An 18265-nucleotide genomic window follows, 5' to 3' on the forward strand; every position below is an offset into this window, starting at 1 on the left:
CGCTTCAGCTTTACATTCTCTGGATTTCAGTATCCAGGCCGTTCAGATCAGGGAGAAATGAATCAGTAGTTACTGACGTTAGATGAGTGCATGTTTTCCAGCATTGACGCTTTTTTTGTTTCTCTTTCTACACATGCATTAACAGCCTTTTTTTTTTTTTTAAAGCAGCAGCTTTTGTAAGAATTATGGCTTCAAGCCGAATCCTGACGGAGTCAAAATGCAGAGGAATAGTCCTGATTTTGAGTTTAAAAGTCCCTGCGAATTAGGATTTTTGATAATAGACAAAGTATTAAAGACACATCTCTGTGTAACCGAACAATTCTACAGCTGCATGAACTGAACCTTCGAAATGCTCACCTGCAGGCTACATCCTTCAGAATCTGGGTTATTTTTTTTTTTTTTTTTACTGCAGGGACATGAAGTTAAAACTGCATCATTTCCGGGTGTACCTAATAATGCGACGAAGCAGATTTGTTTGTAAGCTGGAGACATCACAGCGAAAACTGAAACTCCGCACGTCGTTTCAACGAGGAGATATGAGACACTCCGATATGAGAGAAGTCGCCGGTTTAAAATGTGTATCTGTGCGTTTGGCTGGCGCCCCCGACATGTCGGGAGGCCTTCCGCTATTCGATGTCCGTTAAAATATGTGCCTGTTTAACTGATTGTCAATGCACTGTGATGTTTCCTCAACAGTCTGCTTGATCCGGCGGAGAGGCTAAATATTGCACATTTTCCCTTTCGTCTGAGCCCATATTGGTCCATTGCAGCTATCTCTGTTCAAGCCTTATCTGAGGGACAAATAAACAGCATTCGAATGAATATGTCACAACAATTTTGACCCTTTTTTTTTCTTTTTTAAACAAATGGTAAAACAGCATAAAGTAAGTCTTAGCTCTTGTGTTCCTACTTTCGACAGCTTATTGTACAGAATTTACAATTTACCCTTTTTATTCCCCTGAAGGCGCAGCAGAACAGAGACAAAGACCTTTAACCTAAGGAGGATCATCTATGAGCACATTCAACGCTTCATTTACAGCGTAGTAATAGGCAGACAGCAGCCCAATCCCATACTTCCAAAATAGTAAATAACAAACGTACAATGTATGACACAAGGTCAAAGTTCTGTTGATACAACTCTGGTGATCTGTGAGTTAATAATAATAATAATAATTATTTAAAAAAAGTACAATACTGTGCCAGGCAAAAACCTCACAGTTTTGGCTGCTGCAACTTAAGTTTGAAGAGAAAGTTCACGAGACAACTAAAGAAATCTTAAAAGACTATTTTGTTCACAAAAATCAGTACATTTTAAAATATCTATATATATTTTTTTTAAATAACAATAATTATCATCGTTAATCCTGAATGAGTCGGTGTTTACCCCCAGAGTAAAGAAGACACTTGATACGGGTCTCCAATAGACCAGATACTAAATCTACACTGTAATGTAACAATTATGTACAAGGCCTTGTCAAAGGCGTTCAACTACATAGTTACACAAAGTCTACTCTGTTTGTACACAGGAAAACCGATCCGTTCCCTCCCCCATCAAACACAGCATATCGTTCTATACTGTTTTACTTTGGCACATTAACTGTACAGTGGGACAACTTTTCTCCCGTTGCGGATTCATACATTACTCATTCAGGAAAGTACAGCAGCACAGTAATGAGTGATGTGGTGAAATGCTGGAAAAACAAACAAACTAAAGAAGAAGAAGGAAGAAAAAAAAAAACAGAATCCGTTTCAGCTGCAGTTAAAGGGTCATTTTAAACATTTCCTCTTGTGGCATGTGGGAGAGTCTTTGCATTTGAGAGCTGAGCTGAAAACCAGCAAAACAGGACTGTATGAGTGATACTATCCAGTTTATGCTGTTTGTAAAGTCTGGGTATTGAAATTCACTCATTCGTCTAATAAATCAATGTGACCAAAGCTAAGTAAGACATCGATCACAGGGCCAATTCAGGAACAGCCTGTCTGGGAGTAATGTAGTCTCACCTAAAAATCAAAGGCTTGGATTGTTGGGTCACTTGCAAAAGAGAAAATAGCGACTCAGCAGGCGCACAGGAAGAACATGTGAACTCTTTACAGAGAGGTCTTGCATTTCAATCGACTTCTTGTCGAGAGGCAACCACGCTAATCACGACACAAATCAACCCAGCACTTGGTCTTAATCAGTTGACATCAACTTGGTTCTACACTGAGAGTTTTGGGAAAAATATTTTGTTGAACTTACTGAAAAAAAAAACCTTGTAATTATTCTGAATTTTTGTCTGGATAAACAAAAAAAAACACACATTCAGTCCAATTTCACCCGATTCTCAGCTCTGCTCCGTGAGTAAAGCATCTTACATAAAAAGGACCCAGTTTTCAAAGTACCATACACAGAGTCGGTCTCTGCAGTAACTGTTGTGCTTGTATTGGTCACGATGGAGCGCCAGTTAAAGAGCAGTATCAGCATGTGGACCTGATACAAGCTGTCTGTAACAACTGCTGTGTTGCTTGCTGCAGAAAACAGCGCGGAGTGCTTTTGTTGTGTGTGTAACCAGCTCCTCTCGGAGCCCGTCCAGGGAGGGAAACTGACCTTGTATTCAATATTTACTAAACACCAGAAGCAGTCTGGATCCTGACGGTGTTATCTGAGTCTGTTTATGCGGACGTTCCCGTTTCAGGACCGCTCCTCTTCAAACGCCCGCTGCGTCAGGTTTACAATGAACAGAGCTGCAGCTTCGGTCCATAGATGTTCGGTTTTGATGTGACTGCTGTTATTTTTATGAAGAGTGGTTTGGAGCACCTGAATCGTCTTGTGGTATTTACCCATCTGGTGCACACCGACTGCCTCCCGCTCTTTGTCATCTATCTATTATAAGTCTCTTCCACAGCCTTGCGTTTGAGTCTCTCCGGAGGGCAACTCCCACGTTGTCCCCCTGGTCTCATTTTGGGCTGAAAATGCCCGGCTCCAGCTTGGTGCTGCTGCTGCGGCCCCAGCAGCTCGCCGTGATGCTCATGCTGCGCTGCGTGGAGCCCTGGCTGTGGCTGTACGCGCGATCCAGCCGCTCCCTCTCCAGCCTCTCGCTGTCCGACTGGCTCTGCGTGCGCTCGGGTCTGTTGTGTATGTTGCCCGTTGGGGAGCTGGGAGCCGGCTGCGAGGAGATGGTGCGCAGCAAGTGATTCCTCTTCCTGAGGAACTCGCTGTTCGCGCCCAGGCCGAAGCTTCCTTTGCGCAGCACCATGCGCGCGCTGCTGGACTTGGCAGGCCGGGAACGGTGGTTGTACTCCAGCTGGGACAGATGAGCTGCATATCCCTCCGTGATGAACTGTTATGACCAGCAGAGGGAAGACAGTTAGACTTGGACCCACAAATATGGATTCAGTATCGTTCTATGTCATAAACTGGATTATTTTCATAGTCATTTGAGGGTTTACTTATTTTCTTTATATAATGTTGGAATATTCCAGAGGAAAACATCATTCTTTCTCAGGTTTTGCTGTAATTGATAGTTTGGTACCTGGCACTGGTGCTGCATCTTCTTAGAAGGTCTACCGACAATATATATTTGAGTGGGGGGGAGGCCGATGGAGGTGTAGACTGAAATGTCTTTGGTTGATCCATAGCCAGCGAAAATCTTCATGTGAGCCTGAAATCAGACAAATAAAAGCATCATTTGCAACTGTAAATATCGGTAAAATTGTCACATAATCTATCACATTTTGACACGGATGTTCATAACTAAACGGAGACTGACTTCAGTTAGAGTCTTGAGGAAGTTGGCCTTGTGTCTGAGCGGGTCGTGGACCAGGCCGTCACAGAAGGAAACTATTCCGTGAGGAAAGTTGTGCTGGGACAACCAGGCCACCACCCGCTGCTTCTGCATGTCTGGGCGTCCAGTCACGTAAATGATCAAGTAGCCCAAATCCTGCCAGTGCCTAGAGTGAGGAGAAAGAGGGACAGTTAAAAAGAGTTCAAAAGAATCCCTCAGCCCTGAAATGACCGGACGCGAGGAGCGGATTCGTCGTACCTGACGACATCCACAGCCCCCGCCCTCACTTTGGGATCGCTGCCCATGATGGAGACACTCGCAGCAAAAGACCCGTCAATGCTGAAAACTACAAACTCGGTGCCACGAGGAATAACGGTCAGGTAGCTGTCTGCAAATGTGTGGTCACCCCTGAGGAGGGAAGATGGAAGAATAAAATGTGGAAGGTGAGCAAAAGTGCACCGAAATGAAGAAGGAAATTAAAAAAAAACAAACATTAATTCTACCTGACGACCATTTTGACGGGGTAGACTCCGATCCCCAGGCGTTTGCCCTCGGGGATGACGAAAGACACACGACCACTGCTGTTGGTCACCTCTGTGTTGAAGTACACCCACTCGCCCGATGGAGGCTGAGTCATGATGTGGAGGTCAACCTACAAAAACAAACACATAACAATTCATTCTCCAACTTAAAAAAAAAGAGAACCAATACGGGACACAGGAGCAGGCGGCGAAGAGACAATGACAGGAGAGCGCTCACCTTCTCCCCGGCTAAAGTGACCATGTCCAGAGGACCGTACATGAAGCGCCCGGTCACGACCTGCTGGCTGTCTTCAGTGAACACGGCGTCGTTTACCCGGTGGTTGGCAGTGACATTCTGTCCGGTGAAGAAAGGAGAGGCAGAAGATGAACGGCTGTTTATGTAAATTTCATTAAAAAAAGAAAAAGAAAATTTAATTATGTCATGAAAATCTGATATGAACCCAAATAAGATGCAATTAGATCCAAACTGTTGTGCTAAGGCAGCCTGAAAAGGCTTTTTTTTTCTATAACTCTAGTACCCACCCTTATCTTGACGTGGGTTCTCTTGCGGAGCCACTTCTCTCGAGGCTTCGAAGGTGTGAATTCAGACACTTCTTTCCCATCAAGCTCCAAAATACTGGAGTTATCGTGCCTCATGACCTGCGGAACATTGAAACGGCTCGCCTCAGTTTGCACACAGACGCCCTGAAACCTGCAGGCTGCATTAGGAGAGTTCACCCACCTGTCTCAGGAGAAAAGACACCACATCAGTGGACTCCCAGTACGACGCGTGGAACAGGTGCGGTAAAGCCACTGTGGGGAAAGCGGTCAGAGCGTCGGGGCAGTACAGCGCAAAGTCCAGCCGCTTTGTGCCCCACCAGCGCGCCGCAACTGCGATAGGGACGGAATGGATAGGATGCGGACATGTAAGATGAGACCATAAGTGTCAGGGTGAGGTATGTGATCTCAGGCAAAAGGTACAACAGCCTTTTAAGCTAATGCAGAGAGTTGATCTTCAACCAAATCACCAGCAGCCGCAGCAGCAGCAGTTCTTCAGCTAAAGGAATGAAAGAAAGCCCCCTGTGATTATCATGAGGAAAATCGAAAGGCTGAATTCAAGGACGAGGAGAGAGTTAGATGGTTAGGTTAGGTTGTGATGACGTGAGCAAGTAAAAATAGTCATTTGTGTTAGTATTCGGATGAGTAAATGGATTTGAAAAAAAGGGCAAGATTGAGATTTTCACCCCTCGTCTGTGCAACAGGTTGCACTTGAAACGATTTTGAAAGAACCGAAGTAAAGGAGGTGAAAAAGAGGCTTGGTGGAAGCGCAGTCCGTAGTTGCAGCAGACAGAAGAAACCTGCATCCTTCATGTTGATTTGAGAAGTCCCCTCCAAGAGGAAAAAATACCTTGGTCCACTTCCGCTTGGGAGTCCAGGGACACCAGATCACATATAGCACAGTCCAGCCCGGCGGACAGGCAGGCTTCGTACTGGCCAGCGGAGCTCAGACCGTCACTACTGTCTGCCTCACCGTCCGTTTCTGTCACTACATCTGCATCGGATGATCCCGCGGCCTCGTCAGCCTCTGCTTTCTTTTTTCGGGACTTAGGAGGACTTTTCAGGGAGAATTTGTTTTGCGATGATAGGGCGAGTTGGGACAAAAGACTGAACTTTTTGGATTGGTTAATCTCACATGATTCGGCTATGGAGGAGAAAAAGACAAAGAGACCATGTGATAAATAGATAAATATTTGCAAGTGACAGATTATTACAGTTTAAAGCGTCTTTCAGGGTGATGTTAGAGTGTGTTCAGCTTTAAATTGTGAATCTTTAGGATGGAAAGCATGTTAGTAAAAGGTAAAGTGAGCAGTCGCTGCAACGCTCTTGAAGGTCCTCGGATGTTCTGGTGTCGAGGGAGCAGAAATATAGATAAGTTAGATTAATGTGTCGCTACAGGCGCTAAAACAGCAGTGTTCAGGACAGTGAAGTGAAGTACAAATACATGTTCTGCTCACAGAAGTGAAGGAGGAGGGAGGCGGGACTTTGAAGGACAGTAAAACAGAGGAAACAGTACAGGTTATCTCAGCAGACACTGCAATAGGGAGTGGACGATGCAGGAATGACTGAAGGAAGCAGGCGTCCACATGCAGAACAACGTCAGATAAATGCAGCACTCGTCCATTGCATTTACATTTACACAGTGGGTAAGATCAAGACAGACAGTGGAAAGCGGCGCTAAGCTTACTCTTTTTTTTTTTTTTTTTTTTTTTTTTTAGAAACCTGATCTCATCATGAATTGAATTTCAACAGGAGCTGGTCAAAACACCTCGAGTCTCCCTACAGTGCAGGCGCAGAGTCTGGCTGAAAGCAGGAACAGCAAACGGAGTGAGAGGAGAATTCATGTGAACCTGACTGACCAGAGCGCTTCGGGTGGAATGCAGTGTGTGTAAAGTCAGAGTAACGGGGGTCGGGGGGGGAGAGAGAGAGAGAGCGAGAGAGGAGATGTTGTAGGGCAGTGGTTTTCAAAGGGTAGGGCAACCCCCAGTGGCTGCCAGAGACTGAGGCGCAGCAGCAGGGACAATCTGGGAGCCGGTTTGATACCGTTTCCCATGATGGTTTCTTACTTTTTAAGTGGAAGGTAAAAGCACTTAATTTGCAATTTGAAGTATGAATGTGCAAGGAAGATAAAATAAGCTTCCTTACAAAACTGTTATTATTTGCAAAGACTTAGCAGATATACCAAATAAAAACATCTAACTAGCAAGAACCCAAACTTTAATATCTAATATTGTGTTAAAATGTAACCAGAAATAACTACTTGGCAAGAAACAAAACCTCTGGAATGTTAAAGCTGGGAGAGGGGGAGGGACTGTGGTTCAGAGAGAGTGTGTGTGTGTGTGTGTGTTCCGGGGGGTTGTCACCCTACTACCCTGAAACCTCCTGATGTTGGGAAGTCAGAAGGAGAAACCAGAGGATGAGAGAAAAGGTGGGCTGAGGGTGAGAGAGGGGGAGAATGGCTGGAGAGGTGTGTGTGTGAGTGGAAGGAAGAGAGAGAGAGGGAGCGGCTGGTGGTGAGAACACTTACTGTTGGCTATGTTGGTGGCAGTGTAACTGTCTGCCATTCCTGAGACCTGGCTGGCAATGCTGACCTCACTGGCCCTCCGCTGGCCCCGGGAGAGGGGGCCCGTTACGGGGGATGAGGGGTACGAACTGTCCATGAAGACACCACCATGAGACTGAACAACATCCGCTATTGAGCCCAAACAAGGAGATCCCATTAGACAGAGACACAGGTAAGGGGAAACTCACAGTGATGGAGGGCGGGGTGTGGATCAGGGTGGCGGGAGAGAAATGTGACAACATGCTCCATGGTTTCAGAAGACATGTGAAACCACAAGGCAGCCGCATGCTGGCCAAGGTCAGATTTCTTCAACCCACCAACGTAAAACCAGCACATGAACACGTACAACACGTAGTGAATGTAAAATCACAGATGCCCACATCGTACTCATGAATTAGTAACTCTAATGAAGGTTATTCTCATCTAATGACAAGGCAATATCATGAAATAGTGCCGGAGATGCTATGAACAATCAGGTGACCTGACCGTTTTCACCAGGAGAAACATAGTACAGTGTATTCAGAAATAACTCCATGGTCACTGAGCACACACACATCAAGAGCAGCATAACGTTGACAGGGCTAACCTTTTATCTGTACTCTAGACAACAGGGAAAAAAAATGTGTTGCTGACATACATAATCAGATTTTATGGAGATGATGCACACACACTAAAAATTGGCTTAAAAAGCATGAGCACGAGCACGGATGCTTTATCCCTACTGACACTGAACACAACATGAATACGTGATGGCGCACGATGGAAAACACGATGTGCGTATCAGATTTTTGCAAAGCATTTCCGTGACACGACACCACAGCGTGTTGTCGTTGTAACGAAATATGAGAGCCACATGTCCGCCGAATAAACTCATTATGAGGTTTTCAAAAAAAAGAAGAGGCATTTTTAGCTTTTGTGTGATAAAACAAGGCTAAAGTACTTGACTCCCACAACGAAAATACTAAGAGAGGGCATCTAGTGGATGAAAAATCTGATAAACTCAGACACGACAGTCAGAAGGACAAACAAAGAAACAAGTGACTCAGGGTCAGAAAGGATGTGGGTGAATGGGAGAGGCTACACACACTCCATAGTGGCGGGTGTGGCTTTGAGGATGCCCTCCTGCCAGTTTAGCACAGGCACGGGGATGCAGGTCTCACTGATGGTCTCCTGACAGCGAAGGGACAGGGGAGGCCCGCTGTCAAGCAGCAGCTGAGCGTTGCTCTGGACTGTCTCCACTACAGAGGGAGGTGGAGGGGCGGAAGACGGAGGTGGAGGGGGGGGGGTGGATTTAGAGGTGGAGAGCCAGGTATGCAGACATGGGGACAGGAGGCCAAGAGAAGGAGGAAAGAAGACAAGGAAGACACAAAAACATATGAAGCAAAGAACAACTAAACATGAGACAAGATAGAGTCATGCCCTTAGAGGAGCCCTCTTCTCTTTAGACCACCGCTGGTCCTCTGCTCGATGCTATTCTATCACCTCAGCATTTTTCAGACGGCCCTGACATTGCTGGTTTCTTGTCTTGTAATTGTAAAATAAAATGTTATTGCGTAATACATTGAAGAACTCAGGTTATTCAGCAATATCTGTGCATCTCACGAGACTCTCTTATAAGACCTCCTCCCTCTGTCACGAAACTGTATATAGAAAATAAGTTCTCAGAAGGTATTTCAAGCTGCTCATTCGTTACCTCATTAACTTCTGCATTACTTTTTCTCACTAAAAATATATAATTGCACAGACAGTGTAGGTTGGGGCTCTAAGGGTTGCTCCATTATAATGAACAGTCCAAACAGAAACCACCAGCAGGGACTATGATCACACCGAGATGAATAAACTACTTCACAAAACACGTTGAAGCACAAACTGTACGAAAAATGCTACATTTTTCTTGAAGACTGTGTCAATTTGGGGCAGAATTCACAGTGAGCTACGGAGGAATCTTTAAGGCATGACTGTGGTGTACATCCTCTAAGAAGACAAAGGAGGGGAATCAATTTGAGTGTCAGCTGATGTGATCTTATCTCAGAACGTTAAAATTATACAGCCATAATATCACAAGAAGTGGAGAAGTCACACTTCCATAAAATGTGTGTGATTAGGTATTTATAAAACAGGATTATTAAGGTATTTATACATAATCGGTGTAGAGGTCTTACCCAGTAGGGCGGAGTTGCCGTCTCCCAGGGGAAAGCGTTGATATCTGGGTACGCTGAAGGGAGGAAGGAGGTGAAATTTCCTCTCCAGCAGGGGCTCCAGACGAGAGGCTGAGGGGTCGGCCGGGTGGAACAGGTTATAGACCTGCTGACAGGCAGGTCGCAGCTGAGCCACTAGGGGGAGAAATTAAACCAGAGACATGAGGAAGGAAAAGGGAGGAACCAGAGTGCAGGAAAATTTTCATGTTATACAACAAGTCTACAATAAATTCAGCTAGAAATGTTTTAATACCTACTTGACTGAATTTGTACATTTTGTAGTAGTAGCAAACTGTCATATCAGCCACTTATTACACAATATTTAAGTAATCACATTTGTCATTGTCACATTGATGACAGTAAAGAAAACGCTGCATGCCGAAGCTTACCATCCAGCATAGGAATCACAGTTTTCCTCAGGGCGAGCACCAAACCCAGAGGGGAGCCGAAGAGGAAAAAGTCGGACACTTCAAAGTCAAACTTCCCAAGAGAGCCTCCGTCCAGCATGGTGCTGCTGCTTGACCTGCGAGACACGGCGTCGCTCCGCAAGACACTGGAGTGCAAGCTGGAAGGAAAGCACAACGTCACATCTGTCCAAGAAAGCGAAACAGAGCTGTGCTTCATTTCTTTTCAGTCAGGATTTCTGTCCTCACCTCGTCAGGAAAGCCTGATGTTGTTTGATTGTGTCCAGCTCGTAGGTGGAGGAGTCGCTCCTCTTGCGTGGCAGCTGTCTCTTGGCGTCTTCGCCGGAGCTCGCACGGGGGATGTCGATGTTACTGCGACTCAGGTGGCGGCTTCCCTCCAATGTCGGGGACGCCGATCCGTGTCCGCTGTTGACAATAATACCAGGAGAGAGGAGGTCCTGGTCCTACGGAGGGCATTCACACATGCATAAGAGTTAAAAATGGATGTAGAAGGAATGAATTATGTTGGAGTGAATTTTGGTCTCGTACCTGAACACTGATGATGCTACCTCTGCGACTGCTGTTCTGGCTTTCATTCACTGTCTGATTGCTGCTGCACAGAGCGTCAAAGCCCAGGATGCCTCCAACACAGTCCCCGATGAGGCACACCTACAGAGGTCAAACGTCAGAAGAACATCTGTGACACGCAGCCAAAAGATCATTATTGTTTTTGCAGCACTGGTTCTGGAGGATCACAACTCTGTGTGTGTGTGTGTGTGTGTGTGTGTGTGTGTGTGTGTGTGTGTGTGTGTTGATCTTCTTCATTCAAATGACTAGATCATTTGACTTCTGCAAGGCTTGACGATTATATACAGACACGCAACAATAACCAAATACTGTTGGTATTTACATGTTAGTAATTTGAATATTTACTTCCCGTTTTTCAAATAACCTTCTTCTTTTTTTTTTTTTTACACTCCAATTAGTTTTGACAGAAATAGCACATTTCATTTTCATATATTCAATACTCCAAATATTTTTACAACTTAGGTACCTCAATACATCAAAACACACATTCTCCAACACACTTCACGTGTATTTGTACAAAAACGAACTTATAAGAAGTATAATTCAAAGAACAAGTGCTTCAGTCTTCACTGACCTGGCCAGAGAAAGCAGCTCCATCCAGGGACTTCATGAAATCAGTGTAGACCTGGTTAGCTCGGACGATGACCGTGGCCACAGCCTCCTGGTACTGTGGAGCTGAGGTGGCGAGAAGGGGCAGGGCCGCCAGCGGGATGTGGTCCTGGCTGCTGGACAGACAGCCTTCATCGTAGCTGTAAGGGTTCAGGCTGCCGCAACACAGAGACAGTCACAAAGTGTTATTAGGAACGCACATTACAGTCCAAGGCGATCACAGAGGATTTTAGAGAACTGAACACAGGTAGATGGGACAACAAGTCTGCACCTGGACCGTTTCCTTCACAAGCAAACAGCCCTCAGAGCGGTTACGCACGCGGAGCTTGCCGAGAAGCGTACGCGTGTGTTCTCTTACTTGGACACTAGGGAGAAGGCCTCGGCACAGATGGCGGGGCAGGGCACCAGGCGGATGGCGATGCGCCCCAGCGCAGCGGGGTAGTGAACACGCATGACTGTGTCAAAAGCCGTACTAATGGTGTTGACGTCGGCCTGCTTGCTGTTCTGGTCTCCTCCGCCTGTGTCCAGGATGTTCCCTCCGTGCAGGACCAATATCAGCACGTGGATCTTGGACGGCTGCAGACACTGCTGAGACGAGCTCTCCTAAGGACAGGGAGTCGCAAATAAGGATGAAGGACAGGCGAAGACAATGAGAAACCGTCGGGTATTTCATCATGGCCAGAGACAGCATGTTTACCAAATCACAAGATAAACACTGGTGCCTTCACAGCTGGACATGAAGTTGCTTTATCTTTTTTGTAATTCATGTTTTGGAATCGTTTGTATTCGTCTCCTCCAACACAGACCACACAGCGAAGTTAACCGACCACAGAGGGGTGGAGAGCCACGGAGGGAAACAGGACAGAGCCAAGCTCCGCCTGCACCACTGAGGAACTAACAACAACCATGCTTCCTGAGGACAAGTCACAGTAAACTGGAACGGCACAATGTGTAGTTTGGTCTTCACAGAACTGATCCAAAACTTCACATTTCCATAAAAAACACTGCATATACACGCAATCTAAGTACAAGAGGAGTTGAACAGAGGGTGGTGAGGTTGAGTCGAACATATGGGTTTGGGTTTGGGCAAACGACAAGGAAAAAGGGGCAGAGGCACTGGGTTTGTCTGGACAGACCAAAGGTCTCTGTGGAAGGACTGGAGCCCACAGAGCACCGGGGGAGGTCTAATGTGTTTACTTACTGATTGGTGCCTTGTTACCATGATGGTGGGAATAGGAGAGCTATCGGCTTGGCCACTAAGAGAGCCACACATCTGAACACAAGAGGACAGACAGGCTCAGGGACAAGCGGCCCCTCTCTCATCCTCCAGTCGTTTTCACATGCAAGGCTGAGCTAAAATGATCAAATTCAACAGAATCTTTGGATTTGGAAGGGAACTTTCTGCAGACGGTTTTCAGAAATATTCATTTCAGGCAAAGGACCTGCTACAGACAAGAGCCATTAGCACAATGTTTCAACACCGGCTCAGTGTTTACACACATACCTCATCTAATCTTTCCTCACTGGTTGCTCTTTCGTAGTCCACAGTCATCTCCTTGAACAGATCACCTAAACAACACACATAAACACATATTTTCTTGACACTGTGTATCAAAAGAGGGAGCTTGACGGTCGATGACCCTGGAGAGCGGGGCCAGCCATGCTCTTCAACCTACCGGGAGCTTCCTCTGTGTCTGCAGCTTCAATCTTATCCATGAGGTCATTGGAGTTCCACTTGGTAATCTCCTTTGGAAAGATCTCCTCGCCATCCGAGAAATCCTCTGCAGGACGAACGATAAAGAGAATTCACAATCAACTAAAGTAAACTTTCAATATGGCACGACACTAGCAGTCTGACAAATTAAAACCATTTCAGAGAGTCATATGATTGATATTTTTTTATTGAGTTTAATAAAGAAACAGTAAACCACGAGTATGGGGAAACCACGCCAAAGCTTTGAGCAGAGTACTGACAAATCCAGAGACAGATTTATTATAACTTCTTGTACTATTTACAGAGGTGGCCACCGAAAGGCACGCTATGTCTGGTCTGTTTATGAGTGAAGCGTAATCCCCGGCTTATGAGTCTTTATTTAAGAATTCAATATCAAATATGTGTTGGAGGACATAGGACATGAATTAGTGTGGCTAATTCAGGAAAAACTGATTTCAAAAACTAAAACAAGTGATTGTTGTAAAGCCTTCCACCATGAGAAGTACGTGAGCATGTGTCTTTCCAACACTTGAATAGACTGTGAGACCAATCCACCGGCATTAATCAGTGACGGTGGAAGAAAAGTCTAAGAGCTCCAACCTTTTCTATACAATTTCTCTCCTGGAAGATTTTCCATTATATTGCCCATGTCTTCATTTCTAAGAAAAGGACAGTGACCTCCCATTTCTTGTCGTTTGCATTAACTAATTGAAAGTTTAATCTAAAATGTCATGTAATTCCACTCACTTCCACAGTAATCATACTTGAGAAAATTGACACAAATGTAGGAAATCAAATGGGAATCACTACTTTTTATAAAAGCTTGCTTTGAATACTGATGGGAGGCTGCAGCCAGCTTCAACAGAGACTGTTTTTTTCCATCATACGAAGAAATGATTACGGTCATTAATAGCAGTAGTTTCGATAAAGATCACGTGCCTTGTCTTTCAAGAACCTGCACTTCATGCCGTTGCAGAACTAAGCACAATTGCATGACTCCATTTATGATGGATAATACTGTGACGTGATTTCACACAAGAATTTTTCACAATTGATCTAAACAATCGCAGCTCCTAAAACAGCCCCTTGAAATATGCTCTTTTACAGATTTGCAAATGTGTTGCTCCAGCCCTTAAATCTCAACTGTTGAGGAAACTTTAATATCTTTGTCTTTATATTCATGGATAGTGTAAAAACTGTGTAAACTCAGGGTGAAAGAGTAAAGATTATTTACATGCCACAACTAGATTTTAATAAATTATAAACAGGTACATTGCAAGAATTGAAATACAATAGAAATTCAATTGATCTCGATTTACTCCAAACAGTAAAACTTTAATAAATGTATGATTTATAACACAACCTTAAATATTTTATTTATATTAGTTATATTTTTACATTCCTATCTGAATATTTGATTAAAAGAAGTCATAACTATTACCATAAAGTATTACCGTGCTGAAACATTTTTAGTTCATATAGGATAGGATATAGATGATTGTGGAAATAAGTTTTCAACAATATTTTAAATTTTAAATATGCACTTGTAAAAAGATGTCCACCAACTTTGTGGACTTTTAACTTGTGAAACTCTGCTACAGCTACAGAAAAGAAGTGTGTACTGACATTAGTAAATTCGTGTTTCTAAGAATAGGCCATGATGAATCAGACACTCTGAATGTTTCATCGAGTTCTCCTCTCAAAGCTATCTTTTATTATACTGCACCGAACAAAATCAGAGGGCGCATCCCAGTTAAAAAAAATAATCATGTATCTGTAATAGATGATTACTGCCAGAGGACCATGATCACAAACAAACTTAAGACAGAAATCTAATATGAGAGGCAATCTAAGGCAAGTCAGTTTGCTTCCATATTTAATTTGTGTATCTTAATCATGTGATTCAGCTTGGCACCAGAGCACACACTCATGTCTGGCTGTAGTATATTCATTTGGATACCCCCAACCTCATTTATTTACCATAATTAAATAACTGCTCATTTCATGATGTCGCATCTGCAGAATTACAAATATTTGCCTTCCACAAGTTACTGGAATCGGCAACGGAGCAGAACAGGAGCAATCACTGTATTAACTGTCACCGAGACAGGAGGTTATGTAAACTAATTTACGATTGTGCAGCCATATGTTTAATCATTCGTCTCATAAACTGCAGCTTACTTTTAATTCACACAGCAAACACACAATATTTCACCCATACGAGCATGAGTCCTGCAGACAATGAAAAATTATCGGGAGTAATCAAAATTCAGTGTGATCATTGCTTCCGGTTACTCACAATTTCAAGGGCACAAACCTGTTAAACCTGAGAGAAGTGGGAAGTGACGAACGCAATACAATCAGCCAACAGGAAAGTAAGTGACATCAACATGCACAGTTTTATTCTATTTCCATTTCCATGACTAATTGGTGAATTACATGTCCGCCAGACAAACAAACACTGTTTATTTTTTTCGCCAGGGACCATTTATTGCTTGGCCTTTATTGTGTCATACAATGTAAATAAGGAGTGTGTTTGTGCGTTCAGTAGAGGCTGAAGCGGGGACTTGAGTGTACTGGTGAGTGAGCGACTGGTCGGCGGAGATGGCTGTGGTTTGGAAATGACGTCAGGGTGACACGCCCGGCCCGTGTCCTCAGCCAAACTCCTCCAAGCAGGAGAAGCATGGGTGGTTGCACCGCAACAACCTATTTCAACTGCAGTCCCAAAGCATGCTGGGTATCTGGGAAGCTTAAGAACCGATCTGCATTTAAAGAGATGCATGCAGGGTAATTGAAGAAGGAAAGCAAGGAGGTTCCTGGAAAACTGAGCACAACAAATATTTGATCCAAATTCCAGCTTTAAATTTATAGAAAAGCGGTAGTTACCATGAGCATCGAAGAACTCCTCGTCCGAGCTGTCATCCGAGTCTCTGGCGATGCTCTGCATCCTCCACTCGGAGATGCTGTGACGTGACGGGCTCACTAGGAAAACCACACACGAGCAAGGGAAAAAAAAAAGATCAGCGTTATTGTGGGACATGTGTTTTGCATGCACACACACATACACACACACACCAACAAAGAAATATTGCACAACCCCACCATGACACCCCCACAACTACAGTGTTATATAAACATGCAACAGTCTCTGTGGTGCATTACTTCATCACAGATGGACTGTTGGTGGTCAAGGGTGGTGTGTGAAAAGTGAGGCCGATGTAACATGGAGGAGCTTTTACGACTGGCGCATGCTGAAGAGCCGGGCTCGTCTATCACGGGTCTCCCGTCGAAGCCTCGTGTTTCATTAAGTGCGGAGAAGGGAAGCGGGGCGTCGCTGCGAGGGGCAGTGAGAGAGAGAGAGAGGGGGGTACAGCTGGAGCTGTCAGCACACGGGAGGAAGCAGGCAGCGGTGGAGGGGAGGGTCACTCCGAGGAGCGTCAGCCTCCTCTGGTCCGTGACGTCAGCACACGGGCTAAAAATAGCTCGGGAGAGAAACAACGGGGGGGGTGGGGTGGCGGTGGGGTTGGGTGGTTATAGGAGGTGAATAAAAGTATGGTGGATAAAAATCAGGGCGCTTGTGATCACGACAATGGAGACGGTTTGACACCGGAGACGGGAGCGTCGTGATGTCAAAGGTGGCGCAAAAAAAACAACAACAACAACAACACATGTGCAGGGTTCAGATGGTGGCAGACGGACAGGACAGCAAAGGAGGTGTGAAGAAATGGAGCCAGGCTGAGTCCGCTTCAGGGGTTGACTTTATTAACGAGGATTCAACAATCTGAAGTCAAAGAGTCGCTCTGGAGATCTGGATAAGTTCAGCTCAGGGGCATGTCTAAGTGTGAACACCTGTGTTCTGCTGTTGCAGAAAATAAAGGAAAAGCGATCAAGATTCTTGCTGCAGTAAAACAACAGTGTCTTCAATTCTTTATGTAAGAGTAGATTTTAAGTAGGGCTTGGTGATACGGCGCAAAATTCATGTGATCATATTTTTTTCTCAAAATGGTGACATAATGTAGTTTTTTTCAGCCAAGCTTTACCGCAAACACAATTCTGGGTAAAACTGTAACAAAGGCACGTTTATCAACCACCAGCTACACAGAATAAATATGTGAATTCTGCAGAAAAAATGTGGAAATAAAGTGTATAATTTAGCCAGCTGTGAAAAAACTCACTGAGGGAGAAGCTAGAGGGGGTCAGACCAGTGAAATGGCAGAACATTAATGCATAAACATCCACAAATCCAAATGTTTTAGTGCAAATAAAAAAGTATGCGCATGAAAATGTAATATCTCCCAAATAGGCATAATTTCAACATTATGCCAGTTTTAAACGTTATATCTTGGTGTAAAACACAGTGGAGTGGAGCCTCCGGCATCCCGGGTATGATCCATGGACCGTATGTTTGACGATGACAATGACAGAAAACTTATGGTCAAAGCGCGGTTTAGTGTTCTCTGCAGATTGTGTTCTTTTGCTCAACGTCAGACAGGTGAAATCTCCAGTCAGTCTGTGTGATTTGTGCGACCGGTCAATGTGTGCGCTAATTAACAACCCATTATTTGTGCAGTGAAATCGGCACATTGTGCCCATTACTCATAAACGCCAGATACCGATTCAACTTTTTTCTTGTTTTTGTCTGTCGCCATGTTGTGCTTGTCTGTAAACTAGAGACTTGAGCGGGTGAGCATGCAGTGAGGGGCGGGGTCGGGAGCGCAGCTCGGTAAGAGGGAGAGGTGAGACAGGAAAATGTAGTGACTCTTGAAACAGATATTTTAATGCAAAAGAAATATATTGATATAAACGATACTGTATATTTCAAAGCTGAATTTTTGGAAAATACCACTGTATTGTAAAAATTTAAATATATCACCAAACCCAATATAAAACATTCTGAAACTGTGAAACATAGTTGATCAATCTACACATAGGTGGGAGCCTGAAACTAATTTTTAATCTTTTGCTGGCTTCACTAGTGATGAGAGGAGACTCTAATTCTAATTTTACCCTTAAATCAATTATAATCATTTACTTGCATGCTGAAGCTGATTTAATACACTGGTTTCACAGAAATAAAATAAGTCATTTTTCTTTTAATCAGCAGTCATAATTTTCTAGTATTGATGTGGAAGAGGTGCTCCGCCACAATCTGGCTCTTGAGTAGTGAGACTGAAATCATTCTGACCCTCACAATGATCAGCGTTGCATTCTGCTGCATTCAGAATGGTAGAAGGTTGGTCCCACTTCAAAGATCTGTGTGGATGTAAATGCTGCAATGAATGGTGATTGGGGTGCACAAAATAGTAACAGGAACTCCACAAAACTCTGAGGCTGTTTGCAGAAGGC

At 44.4% G+C, this 18265-nt stretch overlaps 1 protein-coding gene across 8 annotated transcripts in view; it reads right to left on the minus strand.

The window, feature by feature from the left end:
* Positions 1-349: 349 nt before the first annotated feature.
* Positions 350-18265, minus strand: part of LOC115397546 (membrane-associated phosphatidylinositol transfer protein 2) — a 44478-nt gene continuing 26562 nt past the window's right edge. For 2 of the 8 annotated variants that reach the window (XM_030103870.1, XM_030103871.1), the window contains exons 7-26: positions 15806-15901; positions 12882-12986; positions 12710-12774; positions 11564-11808; positions 11171-11360; positions 10558-10677; positions 10258-10472; positions 9994-10169; positions 9569-9739; positions 8492-8644; positions 7371-7535; positions 5694-5987; positions 5028-5176; positions 4829-4945; positions 4524-4640; positions 4268-4416; positions 4023-4172; positions 3750-3930; positions 3513-3641; positions 2937-3320 (exon numbers count right to left, since the gene is read on the minus strand). In XM_030103870.1, the coding sequence (XP_029959730.1) occupies positions 2937-3320; positions 3513-3641; positions 3750-3930; positions 4023-4172; positions 4268-4416; positions 4524-4640; positions 4829-4945; positions 5028-5176; positions 5694-5987; positions 7371-7535; positions 8492-8644; positions 9569-9739; positions 9994-10169; positions 10258-10472; positions 10558-10677; positions 11171-11360; positions 11564-11808; positions 12710-12774; positions 12882-12986; positions 15806-15901 (3371 nt within the window). Of the gene's footprint in view, positions 3321-3512; positions 3642-3749; positions 3931-4022; positions 4173-4267; positions 4417-4523; positions 4641-4828; positions 4946-5027; positions 5177-5693; positions 5988-7370; positions 7536-8491; positions 8645-9568; positions 9740-9993; positions 10170-10257; positions 10473-10557; positions 10678-11170; positions 11361-11563; positions 11809-12406; positions 12479-12709; positions 12775-12881; positions 12987-15805; positions 15902-18265 lie in introns of all 8 variants that reach the window. The other 6 variants (XM_030103877.1, XM_030103872.1, XM_030103873.1 and 3 more) reach the window with 6 other exon arrangements.

Source organism: Salarias fasciatus, chromosome 12 (genome assembly GCF_902148845.1).
Source record: "Salarias fasciatus chromosome 12, fSalaFa1.1, whole genome shotgun sequence".
Lineage (NCBI taxonomy): Eukaryota > Metazoa > Chordata > Actinopteri > Blenniiformes > Blenniidae > Salarias > Salarias fasciatus.